Source organism: Tupaia chinensis, unplaced genomic scaffold (genome assembly GCF_000334495.1).
Source record: "Tupaia chinensis unplaced genomic scaffold, TupChi_1.0 Scaffold000058_1, whole genome shotgun sequence".
Taxonomy (NCBI): domain Eukaryota; kingdom Metazoa; phylum Chordata; class Mammalia; order Scandentia; family Tupaiidae; genus Tupaia; species Tupaia belangeri.
The window spans coordinates 860817-885699 of record NW_006159516.1 but is presented as its reverse complement, the minus strand read 5'-3'; the positions used below and the strand labels follow the sequence as shown (position 1 = coordinate 885699).

Here is a 24883-nt window from a genome sequence, read left to right as displayed (position 1 = left end):
GTTTTTTATGCTATCGGGCGTGTGCGCTCGCCAGACAGAGAGAAACATAGAGACAGAAAGCGAGAAATCACCCCCCAGAGGGGATGGTCACGCTGCAATCCCTTCTCCTCCATTCTCCTCTTGGGATCTTGGGCACACACACACACGTGCCCGACGTGAGTTCTAAGCCACCCGGTCCAGGATGCGAACCACAGTAGACTACGTGGGAGTCCAGCGACATAGCCATTACACTAACTGCTGGTTCCCAAGTTCTGGTTCTTGATTTGGGTAGAGCTTTCACATGTATCTGCTTTGTGATAAATCACTGGACTCTATATATTGTGTACTTTTTAGCATATTAGTTGCAAGTTACTTAATATTTTGTATAAAATAAGAAAATGATGTGGATTTCAGGTCTCAGAAACTGGAAATGTCTAAGTCCATTAGCTTATGGTAGTTTAGTGCTTTACTGTATAAAAAGCATTTTAACATGCATTATTTTAATTGTATTTTACACCTAGCATAAGAGATATGGAGAAAATGACTGGGTGAAATATTATTCGTGTTTAAATTTTTTTTTCTAGATTTTAGCTATTTTTTTTTTATTACCTGAAAAGATATAAAAGGTGTTGTGAGAGAATGATGGACCGCCACGCCTTCCATTCCCAAACCCGGGAATAAGCACCCCTGAAACCCAGATTCATTATCAGGACCCGAGGGCGTGGTATAACGCATCTGAGCCTACACCGGGAGGTCCCAGGTGAGAGTCCTGCAGCCTCCCTCTGCACGCGGGCATCTGTTGCAGCCATTGGACGGTTAATATGTACATGTCAGCGTGAGGAAACACAGCACTGTGCTCACTCTGTCTGAAAATTAATACTTGACCACACCGGCAGAGAGAGCTCGGTGTTCCCTAACAGGTCTCGCAGTCCTGCTGTCTCAGCAGCTGCGAAATCATTAGCAAATACTTCCTGCCTCTCCGGCACCTTCTTCCCCAGTAAACTTAGGGAGAATCAGCCCCTCCGACCGCACTCCTCCGAGCCTGCGAGCCCTGGTCGCCCGGTAAAGACCTTGCTGGTCTTGTGTGTTTCTTCTCGCTTGGGTTTCTGTGGGCCCTGCAGTATGGCTGCGTTGGACGCAGCTGGCTTTCGTGCCTATGTACCTATGGTCTGGGCTGGTGAGGCTAAACCTTTTAGGGGTACTTCTCGCTCTGTCTCATGGAAGAAACAAATACATTTACCGAAAAAAAATCATTGTCATCCACACACAAACAGACCACTTAGATGTGATAAATAACCAAGACATCTTTTTAAAAATTATATTGCCCCAGTCCTGGGCAACTAACAGCAATTCGAATTCTGCCCCTGTGGCTTAGAAACATTTTAGGCTTTGTGGGCATGTGTTCCTCAAATCCCAGCAGGACGCAGAAATGGGACAGAGATTGTGCCATGTGCATGCCCCATTGGGGGTTCTTGCTCCCTTTTCCTCTCTCTCTGTCTCTTTCTCTCTCACTGGTGAGCTCATGTACCCTCTGATGATTAACAAAATATTATCATCTGTAAGTTATTATTGTATATATGTGGGAGGTATAATGAAATGTTTTGTATATACAATGTGTAATGATTAAATCAAGCTAATCAACGTGCTCTTTGCTTCAAATACCATTTTTTGAAGTGAGAGCATTTGAAATGTACTCTTTTAGCAATTTTAAAATGTCTACTATATTATCATTAACTATAGGCACTAAGAAATCTTTTCCAGGGGTCAATGGGTGGTGTGGTGGTTAAGGCACTGGGCTCTCACATGGATGACCATGGTTTGAGTCCTGGACCTGGCAGCTTGCTTTCTCACTTTCCCTGTCTCTCTATCTTTCTCTGGTGGGTATCTGTGTCCTATAGCAAATTAAGAATAAGAATAAAAACATTAACTAAATAATCTTAAAAAAAAAAAAATCTTTTCCATGTCTTTGCACATAGAGCTGCTTAAACCTAAAGTGCAGTAATTCTATCTGTCCACTAGGTGACACTGCAGCTGTGTGTACTGGGAACTTCACAGCATACTGGGAACTTCAGGGGTGCTTGGAGAAGTCATTTTTAATATTTTTAATGGATCACTAGAAAGAGTGGCACTTTAAATGGTAAATTATTTCTTTGAAGTATTCTACATCAGTGTTTTAAAAAGCTTAAGATTAAAACCATTCATTGTTGAAAAGTTTGAAATTATAGAGATGAAAATAAATATCTATATTCCTTCCAGAAAAAAATCACTGTTTTTAGTAGTTTTTCTACCTTACTATATAAAACTATATAACATCTTTTATGTGTTAAATATTACATGTAATCTTATATATATTATTTTTAGCTATCAGTAAACATAGTTTGAATATTCTTTCATATACATAATGTTCTTATATTTTAATGTTTTTAATGAAAATATTCCATCACGTAGTAGAATACTATTTGTTTAACTAAATCCTTAGTTTTGAACCATTAAATAACTTCTGATTTTCCACTTTTTAGAAATATCCCTTTTTTTAAAGAGAATTATTTTATTCAACTTTATTATTATGTTTATTATTTTTAATATTTACAGAGAGAGACACAGAAAGAGAGCGAGAAAGCAAGCCTCCAGGTCTGGGACTTGAGCCACGGCTGGCCATGTGAGAGTCCAGCACCCCCAACTACCATGCCTCCTGGTAGCCCCAGAAATATCCCTTTGATAAACACTTCTGTAGTTAGGTTCAGCACATCCAAGATTATTCCTTTAAAATTCTCCCTCCCTCTCTCCCTGAAAATTGCTGCTTCAAAGGAGGAGTACTAGTCACTGTAAGGTCTATGATAAGTGTTGCCCAATTGCTTTCCAAGAGCTCTGAATTGTAACAGCGGCATGCAATGCTCTGCGATGTTGGGCCCTCATGGAAAGGCCCCTGGTTTATGTCTGGAAGCCTCCCTGGTCATGCCACATGCAAAGCGTTATGTGGGATGACGGAGGCCGGGTGTGCATTGTGGGTGAAGACCTTGCTGGAGGTGCCTGTCTCTCTAGCTCTGTCTCTTTCGTGGAATAAATAAATAAGTTATGTTTAAAACCAAAAAAAGAAAAAGAAAAAGATAAAGGAAACCTGACTGGGCGAGCAGGTGGTATGGTGGTTACGGTGGCTGGATTCCACATGGCCAACTGCATGGTTTGAGTCCTGAACTTGGCAACTTGAAAAGCATTCCATGTCCAGGTGTGTGTGCCCAAATCCTGAGACGAGAATGGAGAAGGGATTGTGGTGCCCCCTCCCACTGGTGGTGCTTTCTCACCTTCCTTCTCTGTTCCTTTCTGTCTCTCTCTAGTAAGCACATGTACCTTATAATAAGAACAAGCCTCCAGGTCTGGGACTTGAGCCACGGCTGGCCATGTGAGAGTCCAGCACCCCCAACTACCATGCCTCCTGGTAGCCCCAGAAATATCCCTTTGATAAACACTTCTGTAGTTAGGTTCAGCACATCCAAGATTATTCCTTTAAAATTCTCCCTCCCTCTCTCCCTGAAAATTGCTGCTTCAAAGGAGGAGTACTAGTCACTGTAAGGTCTATGATAAGTGTTGCCCAATTGCTTTCCAAGAGCTCTGAATTGTAACAGCGGCATGCAATGCTCTGCGATGTTGGGCCCTCATGGAAAGGCCCCTGGTTTATGTCTGGAAGCCTCCCTGGTCATGCCACATGCAAAGCGTTATGTGGGATGACGGAGGCCGGGTGTGCATTGTGGGTGAAGACCTTGCTGGAGGTGCCTGTCTCTCTAGCTCTGTCTCTTTCGTGGAATAAATAAATAAGTTATGTTTAAAACCAAAAAAAGAAAAAGAAAAAGATAAAGGAAACCTGACTGGGCGAGCAGGTGGTATGGTGGTTACGGTGGCTGGATTCCACATGGCCAACTGCATGGTTTGAGTCCTGAACTTGGCAACTTGAAAAGCATTCCATGTCCAGGTGTGTGTGCCCAAATCCTGAGACGAGAATGGAGAAGGGATTGTGGTGCCCCCTCCCACTGGTGGTGCTTTCTCACCTTCCTTCTCTGTTCCTTTCTGTCTCTCTCTAGTAAGCACATGTACCTTATAATAAGAAAAGAGAGAGAGAGAGAGAAAGAGAAAAAGAAAATAAAGAGAAAGAGAGAAAAAGAAATAGAAGAAAGAAAGAGAAGAAAGAAAGAAAGAAAGGAAGGAAGGAAGGAAGGAAGGAAGGAAGGAAGGAAGGAAGGAAGAAGCTGACTTTAAAAATTATCAAATGTATATACAAGCATGTGCCACACACACAGCGGTGCTCTCGTAAGGAGCGCATCGGCCACGTCACACAGTCTAGGCACATAGGAGGCTATACCGTCTAGGTCTGTGTAAGTTACCTGTGATGACCACACAATGACGGAACTGCCAGATACGCATTTCTCAGAACGTGGCCCTATTGTTATGTGACACCAGACTGTAATCATGTGAAATGTGCGTTTTATGTATTCCTTTCTAGAGAAATTAAAACACAGATAACTGATAGTCATTTTAGCACATATTAATAGTTCTTTTCTATTCCCCATAGATTTGAAACACTTGGGAAATTAGCGAAAAGTTTGACTACAGGAGGAAATGGAGTAACGTATTTGTGACATGCTTCCACGGTACTCTGCATTTTTCCTACCATATCCTTCGTAACACCATATTATAATTATATACCTTGTTTGTTTTACAAATAGACCATAAGTTTTCTTTTTCTTTCTTTCTTTTTTTGGAGAGGTTTTTGCAATAGGGCGCATGCGTTCACGAGAAAGAGAGAGACAGAGAGAGAGAAAGCAAGAAATCACCCCCCGGGGGGGATGGCCACTCCGCAATCCCTTCTCCTCCATTCTCCTCTCAGGATCTTGGGCACGCACGCACACGCGCCCAGCATAAGTTTTAAGCCACCGGGTCTGGGACTCAAACTGCAGTCAACTACATGGGAGTCCAGCCACATAGCCATTACGCTAACTGCTGGTTCCCAAATAGATTGTAAGTTTTGCAAGGCCAGTAGACATGCTGAATTTGCTCAGTAAGTATTTTAACTCTAGTGATCAGATGCTTAGTAATTGCTTGTTTAATGAATTTTTGAAAGACACTTTCAGAATTGAACAGAAATAAGTTACATCATATAGAAGTAGAAAGCATGTAGAAATGCTGATTTAAGCCAGTTCTAAAAATGGGATCACATCGTGTTTCTCTTTATGATAACCACCATTAATATTTAACACATCCTTAGGATTTTTAACATAATCAGGTGCTATTTTTGTTGTTTCCATGTACTAACTAATTTCTAATTAATTTTAACTGAATTTCTAACTAATTTTAATTAAAATAGTTAGCCAGCCAGTGAGTGACTAAGATATAACTCAAGTCATCTGTTTCCTGTGCTGTGTTTTGTTTGTTTTGTGTCGTTTTCAATTAATCACTAAACAGGGTCTGAAATTCATATTCCATATGCCGTATGTATGACCATAATTTAATAATATTATATATATATCACACATTTATAACTTTCAGAGAAAGAGATTGTATGTCCAAGCTACAAGAAGGAACCAAAGTAACTCCATATCAAATGTATCATAATAGAATGGCTCTTAAACATGGTTTGTTTCTTTCAGACTAACTGACCTTGCTTTACTGTTTAACTTGTAGCACAAAAACCTTGTCATAGCTTGGCTGAGTTTTCACAGAAGCTGAGCCTTGAAACCACAGTCAGAGAGCAGGTGTGTCTAAGAGATGCTGACCTTGAAGACGAAGTGATCCTGTGCATAGCAACCCAGGTGCTGGCCAGACTATGCGGTTGTGCAGAAGAGCATGCAGCACTTCCCCTTCCCTCGTTTCTCATCTTCTTTCCCTTTCCAACTCCCTGTCCTGTCTGAGATTTTGAAGGTGAACATTAGTTGACCGTTTTCCCAAGTCACTGATCTCCTGACTAAAGCTACCTTTCCTTTCCATCAACACAGATCTCTTGAGTAACTGACCTATTGAGCAACCCGTAGCGAATTTGGGTCCTGTCATCCCTGGGCCAGATCTACAGCTGGTCTGCTAACACACAACTATCACAAAATACATTTATTTATTGTGTCGTTAGGAAAGTCAGGATGCATTTTTGCATAGAAAAACATGGAAAAATACATCACAACTTTCCAGACGACCTAACAGAACAAAATGTTGAAAGTATTTTTTTCTGTTTGAACAATCCCATGAAGATCATGCAGTGCCTTATTTCTAGCGAGTGAATTCGTTTATGTAGAGAACGAAAACGTCTACAGGACCTCAGAATTGAACATGCTTTCACAGCATCAATGATGTGGACCAATTATTACGTAGCATCTGCCGTAATTAGAATAATGGACAGAGTCCTTTAGGAGGCACATGTATGAAAACGTTGAGAGATACATAAGCTATGTTGTTGTTGTTTGTTTTGTTTTGTTTTTGGAGAGGTTTTTGCTACAGGGCACGTGCACTCACCAGACAGACAGACAGAGAGACAGACGTCCAGCGGCATGTGGAGGAGTGGAGAAAGCGGGCAGCTTTGTCTTGTTCTAGTTTTTAGTGGGAAGTCTCTCAGGCTTTTCCTATTCAGTACGACGTTGGTGGTGGGTCTGTCATAATGGGCTTGATTATGTTGAGGAATGTCCCTTTTATCTCTATTTTGTTAAGAATCTTGATCGTGAAGGAATGTTGTATTTTATCAAATGCTTTTTCTGCATCCATAGATATAATCATACGTTTTTTTGCTTTTTCTGTTAATATAATGAATTTCATTTATTGTTTTGTGTATGTCGAACCATTCTTGCCTCCATGGATAAGGCCTACCTGATCGTAGTGTCTAATCTTCTGAATGGGCTGTTGGATTCAGTTTGCTAGTATCACGTTGAAAATCTTTGCCTCAGTAGTCATCAGGGATACTGGTCTATAGTTTGTTGTTGTTAAATGAGAAGTTTCTCTTGTGTCTTTAGTATAGGAGTAATTATTTGGTAAAAAATGCAACATGGTCTATGCAAACAAAACAGCCTGGCATTACAGTTGGCCCCTCCTCAGGGTGAGGCCCAGCTTGGCAGTGTGGCCAGGGATGACCACGTAAGTCCCATCAGGACATAATTACCTCCTCCTGCATATCGTTACCCGGGTTGAGCAACAGTGCAGATTCCGTGTTCCTGATCTGATACTCTCGGAGAAGTGCCTGGTGATGCTGGTGTACTGACAGACACAAGGACAATCTTTGCTATAATTGTGTAAAGCCATGCATAATTATATTTAAATGAAAAAATAGTTTGAAGTGAATCGAGGTTGGTTAGCTGTTCTTCAAAAGTTTTGTAGAATTCAAAAGTGGAGCCATCTGGGCCTGAATTTTCCTTTTTTGGGAGACTATTTATTACTGATTCGATCTCATCATTTCTTTTTTTTACTTAAATTTATTTATTTATATTCATTCACTGTTCATCATTACAGCGTACAAAATGAGATTTTCCATCCAGAGTACACTGTATACTGGCTCAATCAGACACATCAACATACATGTTATTGTCAGCAAATAATTTTCCATTTCTTGTTTCCTGTATGCTTTGCTTTTTTTTTTCTCCCCATCCTTGATTCCCTATCTCTTACCCTCTGCCATCTCCCCCTCTCCTCCCACACCATCTCTGTTATCTGTGTTTGCTTTCTATACTGTTTTCCCCCCACATTTTATTGAATTACTAAAGATCTTAATTAATCTAAATATTTTCATAGCAAGTACAGCTGATACATACATTTCCATGAACACAAGTCCAACTTTAGGCATCCTATAAAGTAGCACCTAGCTGGGGCTATATATCTTACTGCAGTCATCGAATAGATACTTTTTTTCTGAAACTTTTTTTTAATTTAATTTACATTCTTCCCTAAGCATCATCACAGCACACAAATTGCGATCTCCCATCCAGTACAAACTGCATAGTGACTCAATCATGCACATTACAAAAAATAATTTCCAATTCTAGTTCCTAGAATTATTTCCACCCCTCTTTCTGACCCTCTGTCCCTTTCCACTCTCCTCTCACACCACCTCCGGTGTCCAAAATTGTCCTCCATTCCCTTCCCACCCACATTGCATTGATCACACAATTTCCTACATATCCTAACTACTTTCAATGGTGAGTTCACTCGTTACTACTAAGAAAACCAGTTTTAACTTAAAAAGAAATGCCAAGGAACTTTGTTTAAAGCCAGGAAACAGGTTAGGATTCTGTTCAAATGGTAGGTGCATGAACCTATCCATATCTCAAGACAGGACACAAATCCTTACAATCAGATAACAAATTCTGCAAGAAAATCAGCAATATTTTAGTCAAAAGTCATAAAATTATACCTCACCAATTCAGTCTCCTGTACTTTATCTTGTGTTGTGGTTCTATTTTCCCGATTAAATTCTGGGATATAATATTCAACTCCAGACTTGTCCCTATGATTAAGTTGGCCACTTTCTTAGTTTTTGAACTCTTATTTCTGTGTGTCTGTATTTAATTTTCCTGGTATAGCACTCCCTTGAGAACTTTTTGGAGATCTGATCTGGTGCTGGTAAATTCTTTCAGGTTTTGTTTATCTGAGAATGTTCTTGTCTTTTCTCCCCACATGAAAGATAATCTTGCCGAGTAACAGTATTCTTGGTTGAAATTGCTTTTCTCTTAACACTTTGAGTATATTTTCCCATTCTTTCCTCACTCGCATTGTCTCCGATGAGAGGTCTGCTGTTAGCCTGATGGGATATCCTTTATAGGTAACTTGATGTCAATCTCATCACTTCTTATTGGTTTATTCATCTGATTGAGCCTCAGGCTAGGGTGATGGCAGATTGTGGGTTACAAAGACCTAGATAGAAATCTTATCTGGTTAAGCAAAGACAAGGTTAATATATACTAAAGTGGAATACCTATATTATCTCTGGGGTAAGCAGTTTAAGACTGACCTAAAGGTTATTTTGTACTTGCGACCCTCTACGTGCTGTTCTATACAATGGCTATGGCTTGGGGAGCTGCAATCTTTCCTTGCCATGAGATCAACGGTGACCCATGGTCTTTGTTTGGGGTAACAGTACCTCGCGGATGAGTCCCTGAGCCCCTCCCAGTTACTGAGGTCATTTTACCAATTTAGTAGCTTTCCCTTAACCCAAACCTTTCTAATGCTATCTATGTGATCCTCAGTACGAGAAGTGAATGCAGCATTCTTTATTGACATTTTCCAGGTGCGTGGGCTGAGTCTCACGGGAGTAATTCCCATTCGCCGCCACCTTAGGGATCTGCATTCCTTCAGGATTATTGTAAAAGTTACAGTAAGGCTGAGGGTGTTATTTTGTCCTTATGGGGTACCGTCAGTAAAGCTCATGGCAGAGAAATTGGGCACAAACCAGTGCAACAAACACAGTTGAAAAACTGGAGCTTGAAACTGCAGCCTTGCCTACAGTTCTTCTCAGCCCAGCCTTGCTTGGGCATGAGAGGCAGCTCCCCACGTTCTGCCCATGTTGGCTGCATGGACTCCACCAGGGAATGATTCTTGCTTTCTGTCTCTCTGTCTCTTTCTTTGTCTTTCTGGTGCATGCATGCGCCCTATAGCAAAAAAAAAAAAAAAAAAAAAAAACCTTCAAAAAAAAAAAAATTCACTTACAATCACCATGAAAGGAATCATCTGACTTGAACCGTGATTAGCCATGTGAGAGGCCAGCACCCCTAACCACCATGCCACCTGCTGACCCCGTGGAAAAATTAATTGAATGGACAACTACTTAAGGAAGACTTGTAAATGGCCAAAAGGTACATGAGAAAAGGTTCAAAGTCTCGGTCACAAGGGAAATGCAAATTAAAACCCCAGTGAGATATCATTTAACCCCAATTAGAATGGCTAGGATCAAAAAAACAAAAAAATAAAGGATGACTAGTGCTCGTGAGGCTGTGGTGAAAGGGAACCCCCTTACACTGTTGGTGGGATTTCAAATTAGTACAACCTCTGTGGAGTAGGGTGGTAGAGAGTGGGTATTTGAGGGTGGGTGTGAGGTGCAAAAGGAGGAAAACATTTTTTTTTTTTTGAGAGGTTTTTGCTATAGGCGCGTGCACTCGCCAGACAGAGAGACAGAAAGTGAGAAATCACCCTCACCCCCCAGGGGGGATGGCCACGCTGCAATCTCGGATGCATTTTCCTCTCAGGATTTTGGGCTTGCACACCTGCCCTGTGAGTTTAAACCACCGGGTCCAGAACTCAAACCGTGCTCAACTACATGGAAGTCCAGCAACATAGCCATTACGCTAACTGCTGGTCCCAGGAAGAAAACTTTTTTTTTTTTTGGAGAGATTTTCACTGTAGGGCACGTGCGCTCGCCAGACAGACTGAGAGAGACATAGAGACAGAAAGCGAGAAATCACCCCCCAGGGGGGATGGTCACGCCGCAATCCCTTCTCCTCCATTCTCCTCTCGGGATCTTGGGCACGCACGCACACGCGCCCAGCATGAGTTTTAAGCCACCGGGTCCGGGACACGAACCGCGGTCGACTACGTGGGAATCCAGCGACATAGCCATTACGCTAACTGCTGGTCCCAGGAAGAAAACTTTAATAGACAAAATAAAATGTAAAGTTCTCTGTTGAAATAAAAATATATATTGTATACATCATGATGGGAACGTTATGTAAAATGTGGAATTATCTGAAAAATAAACAATTAAAAAATTGAAGTCATACTGTTTTGTTTTCTGCTTTTTAAAAGGTAATTTTTAGTGTATTTGAAGAAATAGACACTTACTGGGAACAATTTTTTTTATTTAACTTTTATTTTCAAAAACACAAACAAATAAAAAAGACAAATCCAGCTTATGATTGTACTGAATACAAAATACAAACAAACTAACACATTTATTGCACATAAAAATATTTCACACAATGTATTGCACAGTATAGAATTGATTAGGAAAGTCACAAACCTATTATGAGATAATATTAGTATTATTCCAGGATCGAACAATACAGAATATTTCCTGATAAAGATTTGCCATACCATATATTGCACGTTTTCCAACAACAATCTGCTTTACAAATATTTCTCATATTCTTTACTTTTTTCTTTTGTCTACAAAATGCTACATAGAATGTTTTTAAGGCAAAGAAATATGTACTACTGAAAAATATCAGTCTACAACTAAGGAAATTAAAAAAAAAAAAGGAAAGAAAGAGAAAACATGATCACCCCATTCATTGGGGAAAAATAATTCAAAATTATCTTGGCAAAATTCTCTAAAATGAGAGAAATATTACAATTTAGTTTCATAAGCATTTGTCTACTTACGAATGCTCACTGAGTTTAAAAAATTCTGTCTTGGTACCAGCAGATGATGAAGCGACTACATCACTGGGCTCCCACTTGACCAACCGTGGTTTGAGTACCAGACCCGGGGGCTTGAAAATCATGCAGGGTGTGTGCGCATGTGTGCCCAAGATCCCAGGAGAAGAATGGCGAAAAAGGGATTGTGGCATGGCCATCCCCCTTGGGGAGTGATTTCTCACTTTTGCTCTCTCTGTGTCTCTCTCTCTCTCACCACAAAGCACATGTACCCTAAACCAAAAACCTCACCAAAAAAAAAAAAAAAAAATCTGTCTTTCCAGTGAAAATTCCCTCTGTTTACATTCAGTTTTTGATCCTACCATCTAATTCCTTCAAATAGTACAAATGTATGAAGAATACGCTCTGTTAATAGTTATTCAACCATAAATAATAACTCTAAACCTAATTGTGTTATTTCTTCTAGATTTAAATTACATATAAAGTGCAGCTGACGGTTTTCATAGTTCTTATCCTTGTGTATGATGATCAAAGTGTAATGTTTTCAGCTCATGGCAGAAAGAGTCCATGATGTAGAATTTTTTTTAAATCCTTCTTTTTTTTCACAGTTCTGCTTCGAAAAAGATTTCCAAGACAACACCAAGTTTTTTTTGCTAGTCTTGAGGGAAGACTTTTGACCATAGAGCAGCATCCATTGACACAAATTTCCTCTAATTTGTGATGTAAGAGTCTGTACGTAAATGTTTCCTCACTATTGGGAGGGTTTGCTACAGATCCAGTGTAAATTCTTGTCACATTCCGTACTGCTCACCTCTGTGCTGTTCAGAAATGCACAGTTCTCAGACCCTGTAATGTTGAACCTGTCAAATGATAAGGAAACTTAGAATTATTTCAGTTCCTCATTTCTTTTTGGTTACACAAGAATAAACATTGTGGCGGTCATGGCCTCTGCTTTTTTTTTTCCCCTTAGTATGAAGTACAAGGCAGTTAAAGAATCACAGACTAATCTGTAGAAATAAAGATACGAAAATGGAAACGAGTAGCCTCTAAAGAAAGGAGGGACATGCTCTGTGTGCTTTCTTGGCATGTCATAATGGTGATGCTTGATCACTTGTAAGTTCAGAGATCCTTCAAAGAAACACATTCCAGAAATCGCATACGTTCAATAGTTTTGCATATTAGTGCATACAGTTTTAGGGGTTTATGAGCCCAAAGCCCCTCTGTAGATATGGAACATTAGGACATACAATAATCTCTTTTATAGAGATGTAAATTTTAATGTTGATACTGTATAATTAGTAATTATTATAAAACTACTAAGATAGTGAAAAAAGTATTCAATTCTGAGTTTTTAAATGGCAAAGACTAATATCAAAGTTGTGAAATGTTCTTAAAACTTTGAAATGTAATTTAATTGCAGATAATAAAAATAGCATCAGAATTTTTCATTCTGACCCAAGTATTCTCATAAGCCCACAGAAACTTATTAATTAAGCATTGAAAATATTATCTCTGTGGAGATAAACTAGGAAAGAATAAGAAGGAATTTTTTCAGCAATTATCTCATTATTAAAATATAAATATGAGATTGGAAATATTGGTCTTTGTTTTTTCATCATCATGATTATTCTTGAATTAGTTCCAATTGAACTAGTTCTACTATACAAACTACAATAGAATTTACTTAAAATTATTATGTACATTTACTGTATGAATTGTATATAAGTGAATAAAGAGAAAAAAGAATTCTAAACAGCATACGAAACAGATCACTAGCGCTCTGGGCATGAAGAATCCAGCCTTGATAGTGAACAGCGTTTTGAAAGGAGAAAAGGAAGATGGTTTTCCTGAGATGCTACCTTGAAGGAAACAAAGACTTCTTAAGACTCACCAGTTGTTAAATTCTTTGCCAGTTGACCATTTCCATCTCTGACCAGCTTTGTTTTCTAGTCCTATCCAGTGTTCATCTCTACCCACAAGTTGTTTCAGGAAGATCTTAAAGAAAGCACAAAGGAGTTACAAACTGCTGGGTAAATGTATGCTAAATTCTGTTTCTAAAGACTATGATTTGAGGCATGCTAGCTAAACTGATCATTTATTAGTTCTATGTAGGATCAAGTCATTTGAAATTCTGGTCTTTAATTAATTCAAATTTAAAAGACTAAATGAATTCTTATTTTGACCTCAGATTGATCAGATAGTTCTCTGATGATTACATTTTCTTACATGTGGGGGCCAGCAGGTGGCGTCATGGTTAAGGTGTTGGATTCCCACATGGGCAAACATGATTTTAGTCCTGGACCTGGCAGCTTCAAAAATCACGCCAGGCACATATGTGCACATCCCAAAATCCCAAAAGGAGAATGGAGAAGGGACTGTGGTGTGGCCATTTCCCCTCAGGTGGTGACTTCTCATTTTCCTTCTCTCTGTCTTTTTGGTGTTCACTCATACTCTATGGAAAAAACTAAAAAGAACCCCTTTTTCTTACACGTCAGACAGCTACAATGTTTTCATTCATAAGGGGTCAAAAGGAAACAGATGGGTTGCATAAATACAATGTTGATAGTTTTGAATCTTACCAGGTCCTTTTCAGAATCAATGACAGCAAGAGAAGCATCATATTTAACACAAGAGTTTTGAGCCAAGGTCCAGGTCCCCGTATCAGTGGAAATAAAGTAGCATTTCTTCTGGTATCCAACCCAGTCACCAGGACAAGGAGAAACATGGCTCTCTGATGGCCCCGAGTACATGTAGTGGCCTGGACAGTTGTACTGGCCCACTGTGAACAGGAAAATAGTATGTTTTAGTAACCAAAGAAACCAAATACCTATAGCATGAGGAACTAGTCCAAAGGCTACTGGGCTACACTAGGGGAGGATTTGTTTTGTGGATTCTTTTGTGTTTTCCATGGAGAGCAACCGTGGATACTAGAGACAGTGTGGGAGGAAGGTGGGAAATGGGGGAAGGCGAGAGGAAGGGAATCAAGGGAAAAAAGAAGCAAAACATTTAAGGGACACAAAAATGGAAAGTGATCTATTAATGATAATGCGCATGGTAACATCTCTGACTAGATCGATATACATTCATGATGGAAAATTCATTTGGTATGCTGTCATGATACACAGTGATTGAATGTAAATTTTTAAAAAAATAATAATAATGAATAAAATAAAATAAATTTTTTTAAAAAGAATAAAGTCAATAAAGAATCCCTCCCCCCCCCCAAAAAAAATGCAGGAGATGTGAACCTAGAAGGAGAATTCTGCAAGAAATAAAAAGAAAGTAGGTTTTCACTTTATCTGATTTTTTTTTTTTTGAGAGGTTTTTGCTATAGGGCACATGCGTTCATCAGAAAGACAGAGAGAGACAGAGAGACAGAAAGTGAGAAATCACCCCCCCAGGAGGCATGGTCACACTGCAATTCCTTCTCCTCCATTCTCCTCTCAGGATCATGGGCACACACACACACATGTGCCAGGCGGGGGTTTAAGCTATGGGGTCCGGGACTCAAACCGTGGTCGACTACATGGGAGCCCAGAGACATAGCCCCTAGGCTAACTGCTGCTGCCAACCTTATCTGATTTTCTACTGTACCTAGTTATCACTGTATGAAGCAGGAGGATAAGGGCGTGCCCCTTTGGTCATCATGTTAGAAAGTGGCAGGAAAATAGAGAAATTCTTGAAAATAGACTTTGGGTTAGAAAGGGCGTTATAAATTCCAAGTAAGACTTTGGATCTGAATGCAGAGAGGGAGGGATGTGGAGATGCAGTGGATAGATAAAGCACTAGGAAAGGAGATGGAGAGAGTAATTTTCAGGGAACTAATTCAAAATGCAGAACACTCTATGGCTCAGGATGATTCATAAAATCTTAAAATGTCACATTTGTCACAATGTGTATTGGTATAACTCTATGGACCTATCACTAATGACTGGGAGTTTGTACATAAGAGCGTTAATTATCTAGAAGTGCCCTTCTATGGCCTTACAGATAAAAGACAAAAGACAGAGCATTGCTCACTAATCCGTAGCTTAGATATTAATTTCTCCCACCAATGATGAATGTAAAGCGCACTTTGCTTTCTCTCCAGCTGAATGTTTATTTATTTTAAATCTACATCAGCCCCACTCATTCTAGTTGTAAGTATCTGTGGAAACATACGTTTCTCCTGTGGTATATATAGAGACCATGCGAATGCCCACCAATTTCAGCTGGACCAGAAAGCATACGGCTAGAAAGCTTGGGGAGAATTTATGAAGTGCAGACACACCTGATAGGGCAACGAGAGCGATGATTAAAATGGTGATGAAGACCACATTCAGTACAGCACATGGGACAGGAACCAGAAGAGAGCCTTCATGGTGGGTTACAAAGTGGGAGCTGGCAGCACTGTCTGAAAAGGAGAGAGATGACCATGAATTCGGGCAGACTGTAGAAGTAAGAGAAGGACATTTAACATTCTTGTGAAGCATTTAAATAAAAAAAAAAAGAAAGAACTGCATTTCCCAGTCTCCTTATATGACATTTGTAAGCTCATTTCCCCCCAGTTTTGGCTGAGCTTAGCTAATTTCTTGTTTGGGACAAATGAAACAATTCAGGTATAATGGTGAGATCATAAAACAATTTCCCAATACAAGTAATTTGTAATTTGTACATACATACGTACTTAGTACATACAATCGATGTACTTAGTAGGTATGGAAGGTTTAAGAATATAATTACTTTATTGTTTAGTCATAAGAAAAACTTTTATTAAACATCCGATTACTCAAGAACACATATAAAAAGAAGGTCCATGGCACAATTCCTTAACTACCTTGTGGTTACTATTTAAGAAAGATGATGTAAATGACATAAATATGTATGATATAACAAAGAAAATACTGATACATAAAACTAGGATGATTAAAAATAAAAGAAAACACAATACTATTGGTTAAGTTGGAGTAGGGGTGAAGCAATTAGAATGTTTACATACAATTAGGAGAGTAAATCAGAAAAGTACCTTAAAAACTGTTTCTTGTGAAAATGTAAAAATAAATAAATTACTTTTAAAAAAGAAAACTGTTTCTTAAAATATTAAATATACACCTATCCTATGGCCCTGCATTTCTGTTCCTATGTATATCCCCAGGAGAAATTAAAATATGTTCTCAAAATGTCTTGCACACAAGTATTTACAGCATCTTTATTCTGAAGAGCCAAATCCTAGAAATAACCCAACTATTCATCAACGAGAGAATGCATAAACAAATTATGGTATATCTATACATGGGAATTCCACTCTGCAATTATAAAAAAAGCTGATACAGAAAACAAAATGGATAAATCTCCAAAAAATGTTGAGTGAATAAAAATCTACCTATAAAAGATTCTATAACATATATTTCCATTTATAGGACATTTAATAATAGCCAAACTAAGCTAGAGTGACAAAAACAGAAGACATGGTTGCCTCCATGTGTGTAGTAAAGGTAATTTAACTAGAAGGGCACCCAGGGGGACATCTAGGGTGATGGAAATATTAAAATGTTGATTAGAGTTGTGCCTATAGAATTATAGTAACACAGGGGACCAGCAGTTGGCATAATGGCTACGTTGCTGGACTCCCATGTAGTCCGACTGTGGTTCGAGTCCCGGACCCAGTGACTTAAACTCACTTCCGGCACATGTGCGTGCATACCCAAGATCCCAAGAGGAGAATGGAGGAGAAGAGATTGTGCCATGGCCCTCCCCACTGGGTGGTGATTTCTTGCTTTCTGTCTCTCTCTGTCTTTCTGGCAAGTGCACACGCCCTATAGCAAAAACCTCTCAAAAAAAAAAAAAAAAGAATTATAGTAACTCACTTAACTTTACACCTTTGATCTGTGTATTCACTTACGTAAATTACATCTCAATTAAAGATGATGACCAGAAACATATTTGAATTTTCCAAGAGTAGAAAATAGAAATAATGGAAAACATGAAGTGTTATAGATCAAATGTTGAGTTGGAGTTAATTTGTTTCCTCTACCCTTCTATATAATGGTGAAACGAAGTAATAATTTTCTTTTTCTAGTAAGAAAATTTTTCACAGAAAAACTTAGCCTAGGAATGCTCAGCTGTGTTGGGGCAGGTGGTAGGGCATTGCTCTGCAATTCTGGAATCACATAGGAGACCAGGTTCAGATCCTGGGTCGACCCGAAACATGCTATCCTGGCTGGCAAAAGACTGGGGGAGGTGGCTTATGGCATAACAACCTGTGGAGGGAGCTTGTTTAATAAAAGAAATAAACCTTAAGACATAACTAATTTATACTAGGAGTATGATGAGAATGATAATTCTTGGATATAAAACAATATTGGAAGGAAATCTGTTCCAGGTAATAGAAACTAGAATAGATATTTGGGTAAAGGGATGAATGGAAGAAAGTTAATACTTGAGAACTGAGAAGGGAATTTGATGACTCTCATTTTGAATTTTATTTTTGCAGGATGAGGTTTTAAGATTTTTAAAATTTGCTCCCACAAGAAGTAAACAGATCTCTATTATGGTTTCAAAAACTGAAAGGTAAAACAACTACTTGAATGATATTATACCTTTCTCACAATGAAAAATAGTCTCACAATGCACAAATATCCCGTTTCAAAACATAGATGATTTTCTTAAATAAAAGTATGCATCTCTTGAAATAACTTGTTTTGTTTGTTTTCCCTTAAAACATTTCTCTGAGGTTAAACTGTGAGGAGACGTTTACTTGTGTGCATAATCATTTACCGCGTATTGGGTGATAATCAACTTTTGCTTCCTCTCAGGTTATCTTTTCTCAATGTAGACCTGCATGAAGATTTTCCAAGAGAAACCTTTACCTCACCCCTATCTTGTTCTCATCTTCCCAAAGCAAATCTCTTATTTTTTTACCCATACACAGTTAGCTCCGGAAGTAGCCTTTGATAGGTAGGGTAGCAAGTTCACAGTTCTGTCTAGTTTCACTTCTCACCAGGAGCATCAGTCATCGGGCTTGGACTCCATGCAGCAATAGCTTTGTCTCCTCAGCATGTACTAACACCTCCAAAACCTCATGGACTCTGGAGCCATGCTCAGCTCATTGGCCCACCCAGCGGGTTCGCTGTGGAGATGACTCTCAGGCACCTTCTTTCCATTAGTGAGGGTTGTTTCCCACAGTTTGATTTATCACTTAGGCAACAAAACATTTCCCAGACAGCCCACTTTTGCTCTGATTATACATCCTGCCCATCAATAAAGAAGCTGAAAATAGATCCTTCCACTTATTACCTATTAAATCCTCCTAGTAAGTGCCCAGTGATTGTTCATACTAATAAAACTTCTAGGGCAGTGTAGACCGAACATTGAACAGAAAATTGGGATGATCTCAAGAAGATTTAAGAATTTTTGCATTAGGTCCTTCTCCCATCAGCTATGGTCTATATTGAGTAGTCTTAATATTATCTTTTTGGCTGCTCAACTGGACCATCAAGCTGTGGCTCACTTGATTACTTAAATATTTGTATGCTTGTTTACTGAAATATTTGTATGCCTTGATTTGTTACCCACAATTAATCTTATGTTCTTAAACAAATAATGAGTTTATCAGAGATAACTGATGCTTTTCTAAAGTAGACCAACTTAGTAGACACACTCAGAAAATAATTTGTTTCTCAGAAAATAATTTCTGATTCTTTTCTAAAGTAAACCAACCTAGCAGACACACTCAGAAAATAATTTATTATAGGGTAGATCTTGCTTTCAAGTAAACTCCAGCTGCTAAGTACTAGTGTTTCAGGGCACTTTATTAATTGGAGAAGGAGAGGTGTCAATGGAAATAAAAAAAAAAACATGTAAAACCTTACAGAGGGAAAAATTGATAATGTACACTGGTAATGCATTGAACCCACAAGGAGGGTCCTGGGTTCGCATCCTAGGATCTCTCTGAGTTGCTGGGTGGGTGCATGCATGTCTGGCTGAGACTGGTTGTAAATTGTGGTGTGAGGACCTTGTTAGGGTGCTTGTCTCTCTCCCTTAGAAGAAAAAAAGAAACTTAAAGACTTACAGAAAAAAGGTACAGAAAAACAATTGGAAAATTCTGGTAATAGAAACTAGAATAGATACATGGGTAAAGGGATAAATAGAAGAAAGGAAAATTTATAAGAGGATTCTATTTTGATGAAAAACAAAGGAAAGGAAGAAAAAAGTCTGACTCATGTAGAACTTGAAGCTAGTGATTGGAATGAAGAGAAAGAAAAATGAAATGGAGAAAAACTGTCCCATAAAAATAATAGCAAAGCAGAGGATTGCATTTGAAAGAGTTCTTCTGCAACATTCTCCAAAGCCAACACCATTAGGCATCATGAATGTTCAGATGCTTATGCAGCTATGCCCCCAAAGATTGGAAACCTGTCCATTTCCAGGAAGAGCAGGATGCTGTCAAGTGAACGCCGGAAGGAGGCACACAGAACGCAGATAAAGATACAAGGGAAGGCACTCGAGAATGTAAGGGTCCACGTGGAATACAGACTCTCCCAGGAGCAGAGGCAATGCTTTCTGGAGCATGAGCAGGTTTAAATGGAAAAGGACAGAGAGTAACTGGGCTAGAACAGAGAGTTTTCTAATTAAGTCTAAAAGCCGAGATGATGTAAACTGAAACAAATAGACACACGGAAAAAGATTTTTAAAGACCTGGTCGTTGCTTTTGAGGCTTCTTATCTCAGATTTCCAATGCCCTCATGAAGGAAAGAGTATTTATCTCTCTCCAGTATCTTCTTTGTGTGACAGAAGTAAGATCCATGAAGTTTTTTAAAAGACAAAGCCTTATTTTCTACGTAACTGCCATTCTATGTCATACACAGAGACATTGCCTGTACATAAGAATCGGGTGTGACTTACTTTCTTGTCCTTTCTCCAGATGCAAAGAGCTGTTCTCTGTTATGCAACAATCTTCAGAATTCATCTTTTTTCAGAAGGTTCTTCTAGTTGGTCTCAGGTCAAGCCAATCTACGGTGAAAGTTTTTGCTGGCGCTCTGGTTCAGTCTCTGGGTCTCTGAGGCATCTCATCACTTATATTCCGGTGTGACGTCTCCGCCCCCTTCCTTTCACCTCCCATTTGCTCAACTGTGGTGGTTCTCTTTAATGTTTGCTCCAGTGGCTCAGAAATTTACAGTGTTGTTTGGGTGAGGTATGGGTTTTCCCTGCCACCTGAAATATATGCTTTCTCACAACTGTAAACGTAGCACAAAGAGACAAGGGGGAATTTCCCAGAATTTGAGACATCCTTCCTTAAATTTTTAAAAAACATAAGTACCTTAGGAAACAACACATAATCTAAGAAAAGAATTAAAAATTAAAAAAATAAAAAGTTAGAAATTCCTGTCACTGAGATGAAATAATTTGGAGGAGACTGTAATAGCACTCTAGAATCCCATTAATTTAGTTGTTTGTATGCCTAACAACTAATATTTATTGAATATCTCTATGTATGGGCCCAAAGGATTTACTGTTAAATAAGAATTTAAGGCCTGTCTCCACATGAGTCGCTCTCCAGCCTGGAAGAGCCTTACTACTTAGGAAGCTATGGTTGGCTTTCAGAAGTGTGTCTGTCATTCACTTCCTCCCTGGGTGCTCATTTTTTAACGCGTCATTTAGTAAGTACTTGCTTCAATACAGGAAATAGAAAGCATGCGGTTTGGAACTTCCTTGCTATGATCTAAAATAGTTTGTTATCTGTTTCATTTATCTTCTGCAAATTTTCTTGATATATTTTACTGACATTTAGACAGCCTTTATTCATCTCAATTACACCTTATTTTATTTTCCCTTCATCCTCCAAGTTATTCTGTTCAGATATCGCTAAGGCTCCAGACATGTGGAGTTTGACGAATGTAAAATACTGCTGTGGTATCGTGCTCATCAGATGAGCTGTTAAGGCCAGTATAAACTGAGTGCAGAATGTCTACGTATGGTGATTTAGGGGACAGAGAGATCAAAATGCCACTCTGGTTAATAATCTTGATACCAAAAATTTGTTACTATTCCTCTTCTTTAAAGATAGTCTGGTAAAAATGTGCTTAGGTGTGTTGAAAATGATCATTTATCAAAGTTAGGTGATCAGATGTTCTTGTCTACCTAAAACATAAAGAGGTACGTGTTGGTCTTAAAGGTTCTTTTTGGTTTCACTGTATTTTTTCTTTTCTTTTCTTTTTTAAAAGTTTTTTTCTTTTCTTTTTTTTTTTTTTTTCAGGACCAGACGATGGTGTAATGGTTACATCACTGGACTCTCGTGTAGTCAACTATGGTTTGAGTCCTGGACCTCTGGGCATGTGTGCATGCATGCCTAAATTTCCAAGAGGAGAATGAAGGAGAAGGAACTGAGGTGCAGCCATCTCCTCTGGGGAGTGATTTTTCACTTTCCGTCTCTCTGTCTCTCTCTATTTCTTCAGCGAGCACATGTAAAAAAACAAAAACAACAACAAAAATATTTTTTTTTCTATAAAGCATATGCACTAGTCAGAGAGAGAGAAGAGAGGAAGAGAATGAGGGAAAGTGAGAAATCACCTCCAAGAGGAATGGCCACACCACAATCCCTTCTCTTTCATTCTCCTCTCAAGATTTTGGGCATGCACTCACATGCATCTGGTGTGTTTTCCAAGCCGCCAGGTCTGAGATTCAAACTACACTGTCAGCCATGTGAGATCCAGCTACCTTATCCTCCCCACCACCTGGCTGGTCCATTTTCATGCTATTTTAAGTCAATTGCTTAGTGCTTTTTCCCACATGGTAGCTGGAAGGTTTATTTTTCAATTAAGCGATAATCATTTTGGGGAGATGTTCAAGTCCTCTCCTCTTCTATACCCAAAGGCTTCCTTTCAAAAAAAACTCATAAAACCAAAGACTTTCTTATAGTTGAGAAAACTTTATACATAATATAGCCCTTGGCTCCTCCCCCACTCATTTCTGTTCATCAATACCTCTCACTAGTCATCTGGCCGACACACAAAAATGCCGAGCATTCTACCACTGCAGTCTCTCTCTCTCTCTACATATATATATATATATATGTATGTATATAAATGTTCTTTCTCCATCTTCCTCCATATCTTGCTTTCTATTTAACTTAATTCACTCACTGTTTAGCTATCGCCTTCTCAGGTCTTCACTTGTCATGACATGCAAAACAGAACCTGGCACCTAGCCTTCCACATACCTCTGTCTTTCTTTACATCACTGTCAATATCTGATATTATACCACTGTTTATCATCTGCTCTTATTAGACTATAAAGGCTTAGGGACAAGGGCTTTGTCTGACTCGTCCTTTTGCTAGCAAACCAAAGTTGGTATGAACCGGGAACAGTTGCTAGCTGCCTAAGAAGCCGAACTCTGATCATGAGGTTTGTCTAGAAGGAAGACTTTGTATTATGGGTGATGTCATGAGGGACACAGCTAGATTTCTCAAGTTTGTCTCCTCAGATGTGTTTGGGGGTGGGTTTTTATAGGGAAATAATTCCCTCCACCCCAGTCTTCAATTATAACCATATGTGCAGTTAAAGGACTGAGACCCGTGCTGTATTGATTGGCCAACTCAGGGAGCTGTCCAGCTGGTCCATCGTTGGGATTGGTATTGCTCTGAATGGCTGTTATGCTGCCGCCAGCATCCACACTCCCTCCTTGCAGTGGTGGCGGTGGGTGTGAACCTTGGGTTAGTCAGCCTTCCCACCAGTGCTTCCTTCAAGCAGATATTTACACTGCAGTCAGGACCAGGTTTCTCACATGCAGGCTAGTTCTGGCTGGTTACACCGTATGTCTTAAACACCTATCAGTCACCAGAACCTGATATGCATCGAGTATACACTGCACCACTAATCATGCACACTCTGTAGTGACGAACGCATGAAATAATATCATTGCTATAAATCACAATATTACTTGAACTCTTCCAAGTCTGTGAGGTACAAAGAGAGAGAATGGAAATGTCCTCATACACTGATTACCTTTGCCCCAGGTCTTTTCCATACGCAAAGAAGGGACTTTCAGCAGCTGTTTGGACTAACACAGAAATCAGGTTCCAGTTTCATTATTCAGTAATATACTGTGTCCACTCTGGCGAGTCCCCATTAGAGTGAAAATCCAGTGTCCATAGCTGGATACAAACTGCCCGAAAGTTTGACTATTGCAGAACAATCATGCAGAGTCGTCTAATACATAGGTTTTACAGATAATCGTCCTTCCGTCATTTTCCCTTATGCTCTTTACAGATCAAATACATTGATCTTCATTCTGGTCCTTAAAAAGCTGAACTTATTTTCACTTTTCAGGTTGTTTTCTTGCTCTTTCGTCCTTCTGTCATTTTCCCTTATGAAATGTAGAAGTCAGTATTTTCAGTATTTTCACATTGATCTTCATTCTGGTCCTTAAAAAGCTGAACTTATTTTCACTTTTCAGGTTGTTTTCTTGCTCTTATTCTTTTTGTTCTCAGGTTTTTCATGGCTGACTCTGTTTAGTCATTTATATTTAACTTCACATATCACCTTCTCAACCAACCTGACCATTTCTGTAAATTACTTCTCAATAGTTCTTATTTCCTTACTCTCTTGCAATTTATAGAACATATCACTATCTGAAAGTCTGTAATGTATGTATACTTATGTCAGCTTATAAAATCATTATTATCTTCTATTTCTCACTAGTAGAAAGTAAGCCTTTTAAGATCAGGCACCACATACTTTTCTTCTTCTTCTTTTTTTTTTTTTTTACTATTTTCTTATGAAAATAAAATTACAAATCGAATTATGCTCTAATACTTAAAATCTAATCTAAAACAGAGAAACATTTCCACATGGTTTTGTTGAGTAATACACGAAAGAATGTGTATGTGAATGTAAACTCGGCATTTATAGTGTGTCACTCACAGACCTATAGAACTATTGAACTTCAGCTTTGCTATCTATAAACTGAAAATACTGACTTCTAATTTATAAAGTTTTCATTCAGAAATAGTTATGAATTAGAAAGATAATTTTCTACCATACATTTGGTATAGAGCATTCAATGAGATGTAAAGGAGTAGGAAACAAGACTGTCCCTCATCTAATGTCAGTACCGAAAGGTAAAAACAGAGAACTCCCAGCCCAATTGCTGATGCAACGTGTCTCTTGCCTGTCTGGGTCACAGACAGAGGAAGCTACAGTCATTTACAGTCGCCTCTAATGGCTTTCACTGCACTAACATGCTTATTCACGTGCTCAAGTGTTCACATGTAGAAACAACCATAATCAGGTGAATAGATATTCTGTGTATATATTTATAAATACTTCTATACATGTGAACAGATGTGTACAATATATATTGCATATTTTATGTGTAATATATATCAAACATATTTTTATATACACCATTAGTTATGGGAAATACCCAGAAATCTCTTTTTAAGAGAGAAATATCCTTAAACATTATGACATTGATCAAAACCTGTTATCTTTGTTCTGAATTCATTTTTTTCTGCCTATCTTCATGGGGACAGCCGAAGTATTTTGTTGGAATCAGCCTGTGAGGAGGTAAGAGAGGCAGCCCTTGTGAACCAAAAGC

The 24883-nt window shown here is 38.8% G+C and overlaps 1 protein-coding gene across 1 annotated transcript; it reads right to left on the bottom strand.

Moving 5' to 3' along the window:
• Positions 1–11902: 11902 nt before the first annotated feature.
• CD69 (CD69 molecule) lies at positions 11903–20397 on the bottom strand. The gene is made up of 5 exons (XM_006141583.3): positions 20191–20397; positions 15578–15700; positions 13887–14086; positions 13199–13302; positions 11903–12167 (listed from the first exon to the last, which is right to left on the bottom strand). The coding sequence occupies exons 1-5, from the start codon at positions 20252–20254 to the stop codon at positions 12059–12061; spliced, it is 600 nt and encodes a 199-aa protein (XP_006141645.1). The 5' UTR covers positions 20255–20397; the 3' UTR covers positions 11903–12058.
• Positions 20398–24883: the final 4486 nt, after the last annotated feature.